Source organism: Manis javanica, chromosome 1 (genome assembly GCF_040802235.1).
Source record: "Manis javanica isolate MJ-LG chromosome 1, MJ_LKY, whole genome shotgun sequence".
NCBI lineage: Eukaryota > Metazoa > Chordata > Mammalia > Pholidota > Manidae > Manis > Manis javanica.
The window spans coordinates 63544067-63562595 of record NC_133156.1 but is presented as its reverse complement, the minus strand read 5'-3'; the positions used below and the strand labels follow the sequence as shown (position 1 = coordinate 63562595).

Here is an 18529-nt window from a genome sequence, read left to right as displayed (position 1 = left end):
GGAGAACATTTGCCTTATGAACATTTTTTAAACTCTTTTATGCCAGTCAGGACAATAACAGCCACTGGAATATCTCACATCAGTATGACAAGAGTTAAATTGCAAGGACCTCCTCCACCTATTGCCTCATTCGTGCCCAAAGCAACTCTAGCACAGGATACTCTCATGGACCTGCCTTGTTTGAACATCTGCAAGAAGGTGATGTTGACTGACAGAATTCATGAGAATCCCCATACTTTTGTGGCCACAAAGCAAAGAAACACCTTCAGATTACTGGCCCACAGATGCCAAAGTGTGGTTGGAGGGTGAAAGGGGATGCTCTTAATAACTAAGTTGGGACCACAGGACTGTCCGTGCAAGATGGGAGGTAGAGTCACCAATTCTAAGACACAGGGAGCCTGCCAGACTGTCACCCCACCTGTCCCATTCAGAGCCTTTTTTCTCAAATTAACTATGGGATGTTAAACTTGTACAAAATGAGATTTATTCAGGATGCACGTAAAACACTGATGATGGAGAGGGGTAGACATCCAGAAAAATACATCTAAAAGGGCATACAAGGGAAAGAAAAAAATGATCATTAGAATTGAGCTATATGGAAAGGTATTAGAAATACAAATCAAAGTCAGATATGTTACTGTGCTGAAAAACAGGAATATTTCAGTATAAAACTGCATCCTTTTATCTTGTCAGTCCAAGGGCAGATGTCTTTGACTACTTTGTCCATTTGATTGTAAAGACAGTAGGCTGCTCAGAGGACTCAGTGAAGCTGGCTAGGGGCCGAGAACGGTGGTGGTGGAGGGGAGGTTGGGGGGGACGGACCATCAGGAGAAACAATGCAGGTGAAGAGATTGGCTTTGGTATGCAAGAAAGAAAGCTTCCCAGCTGCAGGCCATGAGCAAATGATGGCATCCCTCCAAATTTCAATTATCCAATCTGTATGTGGCAGGAGTCACAGCTTAACCTTAAATCATTTCTCAGGATTCAGGCATCAGTTGTGTTTCTGGAGGATTTATCCCTACCTGGGGATAATTAGAAGACTGATGGGGCAACGCTGTATGGGCTGTAGTTAGATGATTAAGCAGTCACGGTAAATAAGGGAGGAAGGAATAATTTCACATACACAGAGTCTATCACTCAATGGTCCCTAACTAATGCAGCCCATCCAGAAGAACCACTTTAGATACCTATGTCTCTTTTTAAGAATACCAACCCAATGGTAAAAGTTACCTTGAGAAAGAAAAACAAAGCTAGAAGTATAATATTCCTGGATTACAAACTAACTATAAAGCTATAGTAATCAAAACAGCATGGTCTGGGCATAAAAAAAGACACAGTTCAATGGAATAGAAGAGAGCGCCCAAAAATATATCCACACATACAAAGTCCATCTGTGACAAAGGAGGCAGGAATATACAAAGGGGACAGTCTCTTCAATAAATGACATTGGAAAACGTGAAAGGCTACATGCAGAAGAATGAAGCTGGAACCACTATCGTATATCATATAAAAAAGTAAATTCAAAATGGATTAAATGCTTTAAAGAAAGAACTGAAAACATAAAACTCTGAGAAGAAAACATAAGCAGAAATTGCTTTAACATCAGTCTTGGCAGTATCTTTTTGGACCAGTCTCCTCAGACAAGGGCAAAAAAGCTTTAAAAATGGGATTACATCAAATAAAAAGCTTCTGCAGGGTGAAGGAGACCATCAACAAAAAGAGAAGGCAACCTACTGAATAGGAGACATTTGCAAATTAATATTCTGATAGGGGGTTAATAGCCAAGATATATAAAGAACTTATGCAACTTAACATCAGAAAAAAAACCTGATTAAAAAACGAGCAGAGGACTTGAATAGACATTTTTCTAATGACATACAGATGGCCAACAAGCACATGAAAAGATGTTCAACATCAGCAATTATCAAGGAAATGCAAATCACAGCCACAAAGAGAAATCACCTCACACTAGTCAGACTGGCTATTAGCTACAATACACATTTTTATCTATGTTGATGAGGATGTGGAAGAAAGTGGGCCTTCAAACACTGTGTGAATGTAAATTGGTGCAGCCTCTATGGAAAACAATATGGACATTCCTCAAAAAATTAAAAATAGAACTACCATAGAATACAGCAGTTCTACAGTTAGGTATTTGTTCAAAGCAAATTAAAATACTGATTTTAAAAGATACATACATTGATCTTAAAAGATACATGCATTTTTTTTGTTCATTGCAGCATTATTTACAATAACTAAGATATGGTAGCAACCTAAGTGTCTAGTGACGGATGAATGGATAAAGATGCGATACACACACACACACACACACACATTATTCAGCCTTTAAAAGAATGAAATCTTGCCATGTGCAACAGTTAGGATTACCTACAGCATATTGTGCTAAGTAAGACAGTATCATATGATTTCATTTACATGTGGGATCTAAAAAACAAAACAAAGGAATAAACAAACTTAGTTACGGGGGTGGGTAGGGGGAGAAAAGTTGGCAGGTGGGCAAAATAGGTGAAGGCGATTAGGAGATACAAACTTGCAGTTATAAAATATGTCAGTTATAGGAATATAAAGTACAGCATAGGGAATATGGCCAAAAACATGGAAATAATTTTGTACAGTGACAGATGGTAACTAGACTTATTGTGAGGATTTCATATACATAAAATTTCATAATGTATAAAAATGTCTAATCACTAAGATGTCTGCCTGAAATGAATAGGATATTATATGTCATACAAACAAACAAACAAAATAAACAACCTTAAGGTAAGCATTTCCCTGACACCAAAATCATACCAGGGTGTCCAAGAGAATTACAGGCCAATATCCCTGATGAACATAGGTGCAGATCCTCAACAAAATATTAGCAAACCAAAGTCAACAATACATTAAAAGGATCACACACCACAATCAAATGGGATGTATTCTAGGGACCAAGGATGGAATGACATCTGCAAGTCGGTGTGATAAACCACATTAACAAAATGAAGGATAAAAATCATGATCATTTCAATAGATGCAGAGGAAGCATTTGACAAAATTCAACATTAGTAGTTATCAGGGAAATGCAAATCAAAAATCACACTGTGGTATCACCTCTTAGAAGGGTCATTATCGAAAACAAGTAACAAGTTTTGGAGAAGAGGTGGAAAACCGGAACCCTTGTACATTGTACATGGGAATGTAAACTGGTACAGCCACTAAGGAAAACAGTAGGGAGGTTCTTCAAAAGCTTATAAACTAGAACTACCACATGATCCAGCAATTCCACTTCTGGGTATTATTTCAAGAAAAGGAAAATACTAACTCAAAAAGATTTATGCACCGCATGTTCACTGCAGCATTATTTACAATAGCCAAGATTTGGAAACAACTTCAGTGTTCACTGATAGAAGAATGGAGAAAAACTGTGGTATGTATAGATCATAAGATACTATTCATCCATAAAAGAAAATGAAATCTTAACATTTGAGACAACATAGAAGGACCATGAGGGCATTATGCTAAGTGGAAGAAGACAAAAAAAGACAAACACTATATGATTTCACTTTTATCTAGACTCTAAAAACAAAAACCCCAAAAAACCGAGCTCACAGATACAGAGAATAGATTGGTGGTTGCCAGACATGAGGGAGACTATGGAGTGGGTGAAATGGGTAAAGGGGGTCAAACATAATATAGAAGTCATAAAACAAATAACACATGGGCTATAACTATAGATAATAATGCTATATTACATATTCGAAAATTGCTAAGAAAGTAGTTCTAGAAGTTCTCAAGAAAAAAATTTGTGTATACATATATATCGTGTCAGATGTTAGCTAGACTTCTCATGATGATTACTTTGTGATAAATACAAATATCAAGTCATTATGGTGTACACCTGAAATATGTTAATGTCAATTATACCTCAATAAAACACCAACCAAACAAAAAAAAAGTTAATTACTTACAGCAATAGCAGTAGGCAGAGTATCATCTGGCACCTGTTCTCCAAACTCCAATTCCCACAGAGCAGCACGATTAGAGCAAATGTTGCCTGCACACAGTGGGGTGCATTACAGGAAAGGAGCCCTAAGATTGGGAAGCTCTGACGGTGTAGGAAAGACAGAAAACCTACCCATCTTCCTTTCCAGAGGGAATGATTATCCTTGTTATCCTAGAATGTAAACAGTCTGCTCTGGGGAGGGGAGGGAGATGTCTCTGTCTTTATTCATCTGTAATAATGAATTGCTATCTTTCCAAGGCTGCTTGCTTATACAAACATTCTTGAAAACATAGTCCAAATTAAATTGGCTGCTAACGCCTAGGCATCTAGACACTTGAGAGATTAGTGGAGAACTGTCTCCCAAAATGTATGCCAAGACTGATACACTTGTGATTGGCAGAGGAAGTAGCTAAGAAAGATATTATCTGCTGGCCTCAATTTTTCTTTTCAGGAAAGAACCAAGTCAGATTATTTGTGGAGAAGGATGCTGCGATTGGGGAGGGGTGTTTCAGAGGCAATCAAGAATGGAGAAGCACCTGAGGAAAGTGAGCGAGAGCTGGCAGAGACCCAGGCAAGGCTTCTCCCGCATCAAGGCCCAGCTAAGGTTGGCAACCACTAACAGGGTGCCCTGAGCAGGCTGCAGCACGGGACACAGCAGAGGCCTCAGACGGGAAGACAGGTGAAGGGGTGGGGACTTGCCAGGCAAGCTCACCAAGAGAGTTTGGAGCAGAAGATAATGGAATGAAGAGACGGTCTTGAGATTCCTGCTTCTGCACACCTGGAGGCACCCGGGGTAAATGGAGACTGCTCGTTCTTGGAAGCGAATGACCTGGGGATGCTGCCCCAGCAGGACCGAAGGGACTGGTATCGCTATATACCTGCTGCTCCATCTTGATATGTTGGAAGGCAGCTCAGAGCTAGAGAAGGAAATGAAGTTAGAGAGGAGTTAATACACTGGGAAGATATTCAAGATCAACATAAAGTTGAAGAGCCTGTGTATTGGGGGTGAGGGAGGGAGACAGCAAGAACTTAAGCCTACCATCACAGAGTCTGTACTTTACAATACTGCATCTTCCGAACCATAAACAGACACACTCTTCCCGGTCCTGTAGCCTTCCACACCGGAATACACCCGTGTTCCTCTTGTCCCACCCCAAAAGGTGCCTGCAGGCCTAGTAACACTACGAAGCCTCCAGGTCCCTCCTGGCCCGGTGCCCCACACAAGGCCCCCGATGCTGCCCTGGGGGCAAGCGGTTCCACGTCCCCAGACACCCCTAGCTCACGTGCGTTTCTGCCCTCGTTGGTGATCCCGCAGAGTGGTGGGGATGCCGCTGAGAGCTCCTGCCTCCCACCAGCATCTACCCACCAACCTCCCTCCTCTAGCACTGCCGCCCAGGCAGGCTCAGAGTTGGGAAGCAGCATCCTTCCTTTTCACATGTTTTCTAAATTTCTTGATTACCTTCAGGGTCCAGGTTTTTGAAAGTTTTTTTCTGTGTTTCTGCTGTACTGACCCTGCTCTGGGGAAAAGACTTCTAAATGGCCCAGCTGCTCCCTAAGTGAGGAGTTGGGGCAGGTGTAACAGAAAATACAGGAAGCGAGGCAGGGGGCGTCCAGCAACATTTCACTTCATTTATCCCACTACAGTATCCAACCCGTGGGGCACAATGCCTGGCGCCTTGCAGCCTGGCACCATAGGGCCCTTCTCCCCAGTGCCTCCCATCTGAATTCCTTTCCAGATCTAACATCGTCTGTGTGCTCACAACTCTGTGCCTCCCACCCGCAGGGGCACCTCCTCCTGCCCGGCCTGGGGTCCCAGCGGGCCTGCACGGGCTCTCAGACAAGAACACAGAGCAGCTGGGGAGCGTTTTTCTTGCTCAGGCCCCAGCGCTGCCACCAGCTTTTCTGACTTGAACATCCATCTCGTATAATTACCACTCGATTCTGGACCCAAGTTTTATGTGGGCCCCTGAATAAACCTGAACAAAGGCCCAAGGAGAAACACCAGCCTCAGAGGAATCAAAGCCGACCCCTTTGCTGAGCGCACCAGCTCGTTAATGCCATTTGGCTCCTTTCGGAGTGAATGATCCCAGTCACAATCCAGTAGTCAGCTGGGGAACCAAACCGTGTTGGGCCCTGAAGTCTTGCCCAGCAGGAAGCCATGGCTGCTCTGGCCAGAACACCACTTCGTGAAGACTTCATTTGTGAATCCAGTATTTACTCTTTGAATTCTCCTTCAGTTCTGAAATGCCGAGGCTTGAGTTTTATATATGGCACAGGCTCAAAATTTGAGACAAAAGTGATTTCTTTGAAGATTATTGTTCAACGGTTGCTCTATACTCAGCAAATCTTACAACTTGGCCTTTCAGCCTTGGGGAAGTTGGGGTTCCGATGGCCAGGATCCTCCCTGAACTTAAACCACCTGATGATGTAACTGGCCTGTTGCTAGGCTACCGCTTCCACACCTTTAGGCAATAAGCTGTTATTGGACTATATAGAGAGCTGGGCCCAGGGCTCTGGGCGGAGGCAGAGGTGCGCGCTCGACCTCCCGTGGGGAGAACAAGCCGGGTAATAAACCCTTTCACCCCAAGAACATTCTACTGTCTTTTCTTTGGTCACACCAGATCCATAGCAAACTTGCTGGGGGCTGAAACCCACTGGCAAGACAAAGCCTAGTATGGTTTCCTAGCTGATGAAATAAGCAGGTGGCCAAGAAGCAGCCCTTAGCTAAGAAGAAATGGGAGGAGCTGGCAGCAAAAGTGTGAGCAGTTACCCCATCAGGGAAGCGCAGGACGGAGCAGATCCTCACTCGGCAAGTCGGAGAGCGCCGCGGGTTATCAGGGCTTCCCCGTGTGTCCCCGCGTTTGTTTCGTGGGTTCACTCTGGCACGAACACAGAGTCCCGGTGTCCTGGAGAGCGCCGAGCTGGGGCCAGAGGCTGGTTCTGCTCGGAGCTCTGCCCCCGCTTAGATCCTAGCAAGGGCGCAGCCTGGGTCCTGCCCCGCCCCACAGATGATGATGAGCCCTCTCCCCGAAACAGGTCGCACAGGGAGAAGCGGGTGGAAGCCAGCTCATGTCCCTCTCAGTGGCCTCAGAATCTTTGAAGATTTCTCCCAGACCCTTGTATTCCTCAGAGGAGACAGATCTGCCTACAGGTTGGGCCTTTTCCAAACGGCTGGGGTGAGGAGCATGGTCTGAGTGAGCTTCCCTGGCTGCCTTCCCCCAGGAGACCATCTGATGGTGCCTCCAGCCAGTGCCATGCTGTTCACCCCAGCCACACACTATGAGCCAACTGCGGACAAGCAGGGGAAGGGAGCCAGGATTCACCCAGCATCAGTACATTCAGTCTGACCCTCATGCTTCGGCTCTGGAAGATGCCCATCCTGTCAGCCAAGTGACACATTCCAGGAATACAAAGGAGCCAGACCTACAGTGCTCAGAGGCTCCTGAGACTACGGAGAGATGCAGGCCTGTCAGGAGGGCACTCCTGTAACAGTCCGCTTCCTTATGGGAAGCGCCCAGCAGCTGCCGCAAGAATCTCCTTGGGGGCCTCCTTTTCCAGGGCAGCCCAAGAATGGTGGCTGGGGCCGTGGGCCCAAACCAAGGCTGGAAATTCATCCTGGCTCTGCCAGACTTGGGGGGCCTCACCACAGCCCACCAGTCAGCAAGGGCAGATTCGGGAAGATGTGGAAATCCCAGCAGCCCAGAGGCATGCTTGCACCTGTAACCAAGCAGTGACGCCTTCAGGCCTTGCAGTCACATGCTGTCCAGAAAGCAAAATTTCAGGGTTCAGGGGGAACTCTGGCTTATCCATGTCAGCCAGAAACTGAAGAGGAGTCTGTTGAACCCAGAGGAAAGAAGCAGTTCAGCTCAACCTGGATATTGTCTATCTTATTTTTGAAAACTTTCACCTTCCTCTCAGAGGCCTCGAGGGGTACAGAAAGCCAAGGGCTGACTCCAGCTTCTCTTTACTTCCCCCTTTTAGCTTATTGGTTTTGTGCCTGATGCTTCTGCCTTCCAATCAGGCACTGACCTTTCCTAAAACTATGATTTCTCTTTGCTGATTGTATTGTTCTAAGGTGCGTTACCTACCTTAGAAGAATGGATTCATATCTAGGTTTCTGGATAAGATTTCTGTTCTGATGGCATGGGGCCAGGATGTGGGGTGCCTCATGCTTATTCTGCCTTCACATGTGTTCCTGCCCATACACCATTTGGGGGTGGAGAGCTGCTGCTGAGACCTCTTTTAGAATTGTTGAACTGCCTTAATCTGGTTTTCTTACCCAAAGTGATCTTGACAACATTCATGGAAGATTGTTCTCATCCTAATCCTTTGGGAAATGGTAATAAAATCTCAGCCCAGAGAGGCATGTGTGTGTGGCTGCAAAAAGCTTTGCTCAAGTAGCCAGAAATCTGTAGCCTTTCTTTTCCAAAGTCAAGTTACTTTGTCAGGAATGGGAAACCCACTTGCATTCCTTCACAGGGGTGTGAGGTCATGGGAACAGCGCAGGGTGGGGTTTAGGGGGAACTGGGTGGTGGGAAGGAGGCGGGCAGAGCTAGAATAAGCATTAGCTCCAAGAGGAACATGGAGACTGAAGTTGCTCTGAGACCCTGCAAGGTCTCATCCATCACAAAGGTGGACTCTAAATATCTGCTCCTCAGTGCCCAGGGCTTCCTGGTCTGAGACAGACAGTGAGCTCGCTACCAGCAGGGAAGAAATAAGTAGTGAATGGGGAGAGAGCTTCACTTCCAAAGAGCCAAACATGGCTCAGGAAATGCACAAATAATCCAAGTTTCTTGCTTGAACCACCAATTTCAGGTGCTTCTGCTACCTCAGGTTATCCAAACATTGCAAAAGAGTCATGAAAACGAGAGCGCTGAGAGCACTCCTCTTGGTGACTGATTTGGGCACACTAGGACTCAGGGACCTGGTTCGCAACATGCTTGGAGAAGGCTTTGCCCCGCTGAGCAGTGAGACTGTGTGGCCTCTTCGGAAAGTGAAGGGTGTGAAACTTGGGGCCTGCAGTATGGCCTGCCTTTGTGGGACAGTGGCCCGCACTGTATCTCATGGTACTCCCCCGATTTGGTTCTGGCCCCAAGTCTCTGCCAACAGCCTGATGGAGTGAGATTACTCACCCAGACATGCCAGGAAGATTCCTCAGTAACCCTCCTGGAAAACATGCCAGTCGGCCAGGGCCCCTCGTGTTTGCGGGGGTCAATGGTCCTGCTCAGAGTTTAGCATCCCTCTGTTTCTCCTTTTCCTTCTGTTCCCCTCTGCTTCCCTTTGCAGTACCACTGTTGATGGTTGATTTGCAAACTCAGCCCTTAGGAGATTCATTTCCACACACACCTTCTGGCCTATCTTCTCCCAGTGCCGATTCAGAGGCTCTGGGATGGCCTCACAGCCTCTAAGCAAGTGTCAAGTAAAGGAAAGGATACTTTTGAAGTAGAATGGCGGTTCTTCTCTTCTCAAAAGTTAAAATTACTATAATAATTGAACATAAGCTTACTAAGTATTAAGTATTGCCATCTGGTTCCAGATCTCCTGCATTCCTTTAGCATGCCTGGATTCACCTAGAAACCTGCAGAACAGCCCAGAACATTCTTTGTAGCCTCTTCCTCTTCCCTAGAGGCTTTTTTCCTCACATCAGTTTAGTCCACACTGACTTTCCAGAGACAATATGGTGGCTCTGGATTTAGTGCTGGTAAATTTTACTCAACTCAATGTCCTTAGGTTTCCATAAAGTATTTGCAATTATAACAGATTGAATTAGACTTTTCCAGGTACCACTGGAATTTGTTCTCTTTCAGTTGCTCATCATGCCTTTTTAGGCTTGAGTCAAGCTAACTCTTAATCTAAGATGTCAGGAACTAAATAAATGGGCAATCTGATGCTTTTGGGCTGATGACTGAATGTTACAATCATTACCAATTCTGGCACTTATTTTTTTACCTTAGGACTAAACAAGGTCTGCCCATGTTGATTTAGTAGGTTGGAGAACTTTATGGAGCCTTTATAATCAGCAGCATTCCTTGTAGAGGTGGCATTTTCTAAGGAAAGTTGTGTATTTTGACTCACTGTGAGCACCTGCAACAATCAGACAGGGAAACCCAAGGATTCACGGAGATAAGAAAGGCTTTGGTGGAAACGGCCTCAACCCACACTTGGGACTGAGAGTTATACTTTTTCTGATGAAGACACACTTTCTCTGGGCTTCTGTTCTCTGGCCTCTCTCTAAGCTCTCCTGGTCAGCTTCTGAGTGTGTGACTTCTGCTTCAGTTCCAGCCCAGCACCTTGGAACGATGGTTTGGCATCAGGTCCCCATACAAGCAAAATGCATCTGAGTCCCTTATGTGCTAACTGCCAGGGAGGCTGTGCAGCCCCCAGTACACTCTTCAGAGACCTGCCGGGACACTGTGCTCTCAGTGTTCTTTCTCCCTTCTGCAAGCCTATGCTGCTGTTTAGTTTTAGTTTTTGTCTTCAGAGTAACCTCCTGATTGTGTCAGGCAAAAGAGAGGCCTGATTGAGACAGATCATGGTCGCCCGAAGCAGCACTGTTAACCTCACCCACCATCGCCCTTGTATGAGTAAGATGTGGCTTCAAAAACCCTAAATGAAATGACTTAAATGAGGCAGTTCATTTTTCTCCCATATGTAAATCTGGCATCATGAGGCCTCACCAGAGTGGGCCTGGCTCACTCTGTCTCTCTGTCAGCTACGTGTGGCTCCCACCCCCAAGGCCACCTCGAGGTCTGAGATGGTAGCCCAGCTCTAGCTGTCATGTTCTCACTCTCGTCAAAAGCATAAGAAGGGCATGCTCTCTTCCTGCAAAGGTGCTTCTCAGAAGTGGCCTGTGCTGTTTCTGCTGACATCTCCCTGACTAGAGCTTTGTCACATTGCCATGTCAGCTTCAAGAGGGTGGAAAGTATATGGTCTTTTTTCCTGGGATTCTAAGCCTAGCTACAAAATGGCATTTCTGTTGTTATAGAAGAAGAGGAATGGGACTTTTGAGAACTGCCAGAAGTGTCTGCCACACAGCCTGCATTCATTCCCTTCCACACACATATTTTTATACTATCACATTACATTATCTCATTCTGTGCTCAAATCCATCCTAGAGATTGACAACAGACTCCAAAACTTCAGACTAATTTGGATCAAAATCTCTTGAAACTTCTGTCAGTGGCTAGCTTTGCATTTCCTACTAAAACCCACTGGCCCTTCTTACTCATGCAATAGTACAGGGTCCTAGTTCTTTGCTCCTTGACTCAAACAGCAGGAAGATGCACACAGGTGCACACAACACAGGCTCCCAAATTCTTATTTTTCCACTCATTTGGAAAGAAATTATAGCTACAGCTGCTGTTTGTTGGTAGAACCCCTGTGTCTTTCTTTTGCAACCAGAAGGTAGTGATTTTCCAATCTCCTGTTTAAGAAGAGACAGAGGGTCCTCCTCCAAACAAGAATTATCAGAGCTGTGAGCCCTGACATCTTTGGGTCATCTAAAAACAATGCCTTTTTACTCCTCTTAAGGGAGATTGCTTTTTAACCATAAAAGTTACATTGGAGATAGAACATGGGAACTGAGTTAACAGATACGCATTATGTATTATCTATAACTTCATTAGTCTCACACAGGCGCTGCTGTCGCTGGTCAATTTCCTTCTAGCCTTTTTTCAAATGGGCATAATTTTATAAACTATATGTATACATCTTTGACATTATTTCCAAACATTTTCCATATTTCTACATTAGTTTTCAATAAGCCCATTATTTTAATAACTACATAATGAAGTAGATAGATCATAATTTATGTAAAAATTCCCTGTTGTTGGCATGCAGGCTGGTCCCAGTTCTCTTCCATTCATTCCCTGAGATAAACAATAGGAACGCATAAGGATTCATTATATATTCAGAACCATAGGGATTCGGGGTTTTATTTTTTAATGGTCATTTTAAGATAGTTTGTTTTTGTTACACAAATAATACATTCACGTGTTAAAAAAAAATTCTAACCAGAGAGTAGGCCATAAACGATCTCTCCTAGTACTTGGCACCAGTCCCACTTCCCAGGGTCATGTTCCTGGGATGACCTCCCATCATAACTTTAAATAATATCTATGTAGCTGTAAATATTTACATCTATAAGCTGGTGACTCCTGAATTTATATGTCTTCTTGAGTGAGGAGTCTCTGTGCATCAAGGTCTAACAGATTCATTTTCTTTTACTTTCCCTAGTTTTTTTCACATCCCCTGGCTCACTGTCAACTCTCTCTGTCTCTTGTTTCTGATGCTATTAACCTTATGGACTCCTTATTTGTGTTTTCACGGACTACCACTTCAAATAAATTTTTTTAAATGAAAGTATGAGGTGGTGGTAAACCTCACAAGTGCTTTCAGACTAAAAAATGTCCCCAACCCCTGCCCAACACACACGCATCATGTAAAGACGGATCTAACATGGGTACTAAAAACTCTGACCATGTCAGCCTTGTTCTTTTTCCTTGCCATGCAGGGCACTCACTTTACGTCAGGGTTTCTCAGCCCCAGCACTACTGACATTTGGGGCCCAATAATCTTCGTTGTGAGGTCTTTCCTGTCCATTGAGGATGTTTAACAGCATCCCTGCCCTCAACCCACTAGAGGCAACTACAGTTTAGTAACTGTGATGACAAAACTAGCCATGGTAGTGAGAGCAGAGGTGAGGGCTGGTCCAGGGCAGCAGTAGGAAGGAGGGAGCCGTAGGGTCACAGCTGAGCCGGGCCTCAGAGGAGGGGGAGTGGGCCAGCAGAGGCTGGGGAGGCCATGCTCCTGGCGGGGGCACAGCAGCACAAAGACGAGGAGGCCTGATACGCAACAGCACACCCAGGAGACTTCAAGCAGGGCTGTGTGATGGGGCCTGACGAAGAGGAGGGAGAGAGGTGGAAAGGAAAGGAGGACCAATTCCTTGAGACACAGCTGTGTTCTGGCAGAAGGAAATGTTCCAGCTGCAGAGCCAGATCGTCTCCCTGTCCTCTCTCTCAGCCTCCCTTCCATCCCATCCTCTCTCCCTCCCTCTCTCCATCTCTTGACTCAGATTTCCTTGGTCCTAGTCATCCTCAGGCAGTCAGTCCTCAAGCGATGGGTCACTGGACATTAACGACTCCAGAGAGAAGGACATGCCCCTGTCCTTATGGCTTCAGTGAAAGTGAATGGCCCCGGAAAATCTGGAGGAGCCCTGCTGGGGTGGGCAGGGCACCTCCGACCCGGTCAGCATGGACAGGGGCACCCGCCGCGCACCTGGGTCCTGCGCCCACCCGGGAGCTGGGAGGCGGGCTGGAGATACTGACAGGTGACAACACAGATTTCTTCTATAGGGAACTTCTGAAGGGATTTTTAGGATGGCTGCTGGCAACAGTGGAGAAAGTAGAGAGAGGGAGGGAACAGCAGGTGGAAAGATGGGTTGGAAAGTCTTGGCGTCCAGGACGAGCTGATGAGGGGGAAGGAGCACTATCTCTCAGAAGGAGCGCCGTGCAAAGCAGCAGCCACACAGACGTGGGCTGCTTGAGTGTGGGCATGGGGTGGACGTGCCTCTAGGGTGAGGGGCTGATTTCTGATTTGGGGGAGGGTGTCGCCTTGCCACCCCACAGCAGACAGACCTTTCCTTGCTCCCTGCAGCATTTTGATGCTGAAAAACATCAGGAACTGAGAGAAAACACATCTGATAAAACAAAGGGAAGTGAAGAGGGTCTTAAGAGTCCTGGGGGAGTATCATTCCCTTTCTCACATTTCCTGCTTTTCTAATATAGATGTAAATTTTTTAGCAAGAAGGGGGTTGAGGGGCTATGGGTAATTGAATCAGTGTGTATTAATTATGCATTTGTGGAGATTATTCCACAATTCATTGCAGTCCTCACAATCAGTCTTCAAGCCGAAGGCAAGTATAGAATATAATTTTTCATGATAATAATAACATCTATTAGAGAAAAGGAGTCCTCAGCACCACTCTTGCTAGAAACTAATCAGGAGTAGGGGTACTTGGCAAACTGCCTTCTGGAGGCTGACCAATAGATGGCCTCCGTGGCCGGACACCAGGCACAGGCAGAGGCCAGCTCCAGGTGTCGGAGTGGGTGAGGGCCACCGCTGCAAATATCACAGATGGGGTGACTTAAATAACAGAAATTTTCTTGCGCACAATTTTGGAGGCTAGAAGTCCAAGATCAAGGTTCTGGCCCGTTTGGTTTTTGGAGATCTTCCTTCCTGGCGTAGACCGCTGCCCTCCTGCTGTGTCCTCACGCGGCCTGTCAGGGGTGTTCCTGTGCACAGCGAGAGCTCTGGGGCCTCTTCCTCACCAAGACACTGGTTCTATTAGAGCCCCACCCCTATGACCTCACTCAACCTTTATTATCTCCTAGTAGGCCCTATCTCCAAGTACAGTAACACTGAGGGGTCAGGGCTCCAACATAGAAATGGGGAGGAACAGGATACAATTCAGTCCATAACAGGAAGCCTGCCACATGGTGCAAATAGTTTCCACTGGGGGCTACCTCATTTCTAGAATTTCTGAGATTACTTGAGCCACAATAGAAGGTGATAGCTTGAGTGGCCATAACTCATACGACATCAAATGCTTGTCTGTCCTGTTGTAAGTCTCCCTTGGTATTCCTTGTCCAGCCTCAGGGACAGACGGCAGAGGTGGCCAGCATTTCCTCTAAATACCTCAGATCCACCCCAAACTCAGATCCAAAGCCTTGGACATTTATAATATGGGGAGGCGGAAATGGGACCACAGTGGGCCAGACAACACCTGCAGGCCAGCAAAGGCCTGGAACTGAGAACTGAAGGTTTTTCCAGGAACATGTTCTTCAGCCTTCTTGCAGCTCAAGTTTCTCATCTATAAAACCAGGCCAATGATAGGAGTCTCACAGGGTGGTATGTGCATTAGATAAGGTGTTGCCTGTAAAGAGCTGGGCTTGGGGAACTAAGTGCTTTTGCTTTTCTATTTTGGTACAGTGGGGTCTATTCCAAGGGCTTCTACTCTCCTTGCCTAAAAAATGAACCTTGCTCTACAGGACAGAGAACCAATGTAGAGATTCTGCTGGTTGCTAATTTCATCTTTTCTACTTATATCCTGAAGAATCTGGGAAGTAGTGTGGGCCCATCAGACACATTGTGAGATGGAAACGGACCAAAACATGAACTTGTACCAAAACACCATTTTCAGCTGATCTCATATTCTGACTGATAAGACCACAGTGGCATTTTAAGAGCCAAGGCCAATGACTCACTAAATGCCTGGGCATTTCCCTCCTGTGATGCTGATGAACATCTGCAGGTTCTCAGAGAAGGTTAAAGGGGAGACTTGGAGGACATTTTTGCGATTTTCCTATCAGGGTCTTCCTCGAGGTTACATCATACCTTGTCCCTCATGGAACCCCAGATCTGTAAGCTGTCTCAGGCTTGGCAAGTAGGTGAAGAGCCTTGACCCCCTATCACAATAATTCAGGCCAGCCTTCTGATGGTGAACTAGAGTTTTTGCAGCTACATAGTTTAAGGAGTTCCTTAGTGGTCTGCCTGTCCATCTTGGCTCTGGGAACACTGCGACCAGCCAGCCACCAAAAAAGGTCCCTGAAGGTCAGTCATCTGCTCTCAGAAGGCAGTGAGAGAAATGGGACACAGCAGGGGGAGAAAGCATCGGGGGTGGTGTAAGCTCCCAGGGGAATGGCTTCTGTGTGGTGGAGGGGAGTTCCATGGAGAAGGCGGTAACCAGCACCCAGAGTGGCCAGGCAATAGATGTTCCAGCCTCATGAAGGGTGTCTGGGAACAAAGCCAAGAATATCCACCATGCCTACATTCTTCTACCCAAGTACTGCTCAATGCTGTGGTGAAGGAGGTGTCCTCTGGACCCTTTTAAGGGACATGGGACAAGCAAACCAGCAGCATGTGATGAAGTTATTTCAGCATTTTCCTGTATCCAGAAGTCCTTAGAATTCTCTTCTACATTGCACCAAGGAATTTCCAACATTTTGACTTTGCTTTCTGTATTCCTAGCCCACTACACTAAATGGGTGGAAGGGGATGAGGGGGGCATTTAGGACAGAAACAACAATGACTATACAAAGACTCAAAACCAGCATAAACAGCATGGCAAGCTCAAGGACCCAGAAGAAGTTCAGGATGACCAGCTTGAGGAGACTGAGGGAGGAATGTCCAGAGACAGCTGGAGAAGTAAGTGGGGCACAGGAAGGAGTTTGTGTGCGTACAGCGGCAGCAGGGCTGTTCAAGAGCTCCGGCCGTGGAAACAGCATGGCCACACTTCATCTTCGGAAAATCTCATGCTGGCTGTTGTGTCAAGAGTGGGAGTGCACTGAAGGAGAGCAAGAGGGCCATAGTCTGGGGTCTGCTGTGGTCATCCATGCAGCGGGTGATGGAGTTTTGGACTTAGGAGACAGCAGTGGTGATGGGGAGAAGGGATTAGATACACGAGATTGTTAGGATGGAGTTATTCAAAATATGGGTCTTGACTTATTAATGGACATAAACTTACCATGAGTCATGACTGGAAGTGTTTGAATGAAATAGAACTAAGTAAAACTACCAGAAGACACCCCCTCGAGGCAGGCTCATGAAATGGTTCCAAGTCTGTGTGTATGTGCTTTACTGTATATTCAGCCACCATACAAGACGTACTGCTTCTTGTGGGTCACAGGAAGGGTTTGAACCACCACCCAAGTAGGGGTGGGACAGATTGAATTTGATGACTGATGGAATGTGGGGAGTGAGGGAGGGTCAGGAGCTCAGAGTGACTCCCAGATATCAGGAGCCCCCAACTGGGCTTAGGGAACTCTGTGCTTTTGCTTTTCTATTGGTAGGTATGTACACTACTGGATGCGGAGATGGGATAATGTTTCTCTATCATTTTAGGTGGACTAAACAGGTTGCACACCCTGTGGGGATGTAGGGCTCTTGGGATTTACAGCTGGTCCCTAAGAGGCCTCTTGGAAGAGGTGAGTTGGCTCCCCTGCAGCCTTCCCTGTCCTTCAGAAAAGGCTCCAGGAACTCCTAGATTTTGAGCATGGCCTCAGACCCAGGCCTTGACCCTAGTCCCTTCCCAGGGGCATCCGCTGCTCGGGTGCTCATGGCCCACATGCCCAGCACCACCTCTGCAAAGGAGGCTGTCGGCAGAGTCAGCGCTGGGAATTGGGCCGCATAACTCACTGCCTGCTCCTGGGGTGATGGATGGCCTCTGCATGGCCTCCATTGATCTGGCTCCTCGCCAAAGAGTAAAACAACGGTGGCCACTACGCGTACATCAGGCGCTGACGTGGGCCTGCAAGGCACTCACATGACGTCTGCACTGCAGCACACGGCTCAATTCCTCCTCCTCTCGCCCCTTTGTAAATTGGCTTTGTCAGATTCTCCTGGTAGCTACTCTCCTCATCAGTCAGAACCAACGACCTCCTGGAATGAAAAACTCCCCTTCCCAGCCAGCTGAAGGCCGTGTCAGGCCTGAACACGCCCTCGCGGGGCAGCCACTGTGCCCTCCCTCGTCCGGCCCATGGCCGCCGGCGCCTCAACGCACTCACCCCCAAGACACACACGCTGGGCCTGCCTGGGGGCGGCTGGTGCTCACCTCCCACTGGATGACTTTGGTGCCCGAGCAGAATTCAGATTTTGTCCCTCGATTATAGGGGTCAGAACAGCCCCATCTCTAGTCATAATAAAGACAATATTTGCTTATATGTGTTTAGTACTTCACATGTGCATTAAATCTTTCCTTTGTTGCTTTATGAAACAAAGTTGCTGAATGCCTACTTCCCGGAGGCAGATCTCCAAGACGGTTTCACTTAGGTTGTCTGGGTCAGGATACCGTACAAGGTCAGCAGAGGAGCCCCTGGGCCAGCCTGCCCAAGGCCCAGTCAGGTCTCCCAGGGTTCATTTGATAAACACAATGACCATGGTGGCGTGTGGTGGTGGTAATAATAAATGGTAGGTGTCACATACAGAGTGTCACCATGTTCCAGGAATGTTCTAAGGACACGACATCTGTCAGTTCATTTGCTCCATGAGCCTGATGCTCTTTCCACGTCCATTACATAGTTCAATGGAGTTAAGAAGGTTCTTCACTGGCATGATTCAAATCATAAGACCGCACCCAGGGCTCACAGCCCTCAGTACCACAGGGCCAGCCCTTGCTACGGCCCGCCTCCTCCTGTGCACGGGTACAGCATGCCCTGGGCCAGATGGAAACTCCTGAGGGAAACTCCGAGGACTCACTCTTAGAGGCTGCTGGCATCACTCGCCAGGGGCGTGGCAGGGGGCAGAGGAAGGGCTGCTGCCCTCAGGCCCACCACCCACGTTCCCGTGGGCTCTCCTAGGCCACCTGTGAACAGTGTGCTCTGGAAAAGGTAGGCCCGTGGAGTACGCGGGGAACACTTTCGCCAGGTTGTCGGCCATACACAAAGCCGCCAGCGCCCCCATCAGTGCTGCCTTCTGGGGCGCGGGCGGTGGCGGGCCACGCGCCCCGACCGAGCGGCCGTGGTGCCC

General features: G+C 47.0%; 1 protein-coding gene across 1 annotated transcript in view; it reads right to left on the bottom strand.

Moving 5' to 3' along the window:
- Positions 1-472: 472 nt before the first annotated feature.
- The window catches only part of LOC140843523 (uncharacterized), a 52413-nt gene continuing 34356 nt past the window's right edge, over positions 473-18529 (bottom strand). Inside the window, exons 3-5 of the mRNA XM_073213307.1 lie at positions 4719-4923; positions 3972-4057; positions 473-544 (exon numbers count right to left, since the gene is read on the bottom strand). Coding sequence (XP_073069408.1) covers positions 484-544; positions 3972-4057; positions 4719-4923 — 352 coding nt within the window. The 3' untranslated portion in view covers positions 473-483. The remainder of the gene's footprint in view (positions 545-3971; positions 4058-4718; positions 4924-18529) is intronic.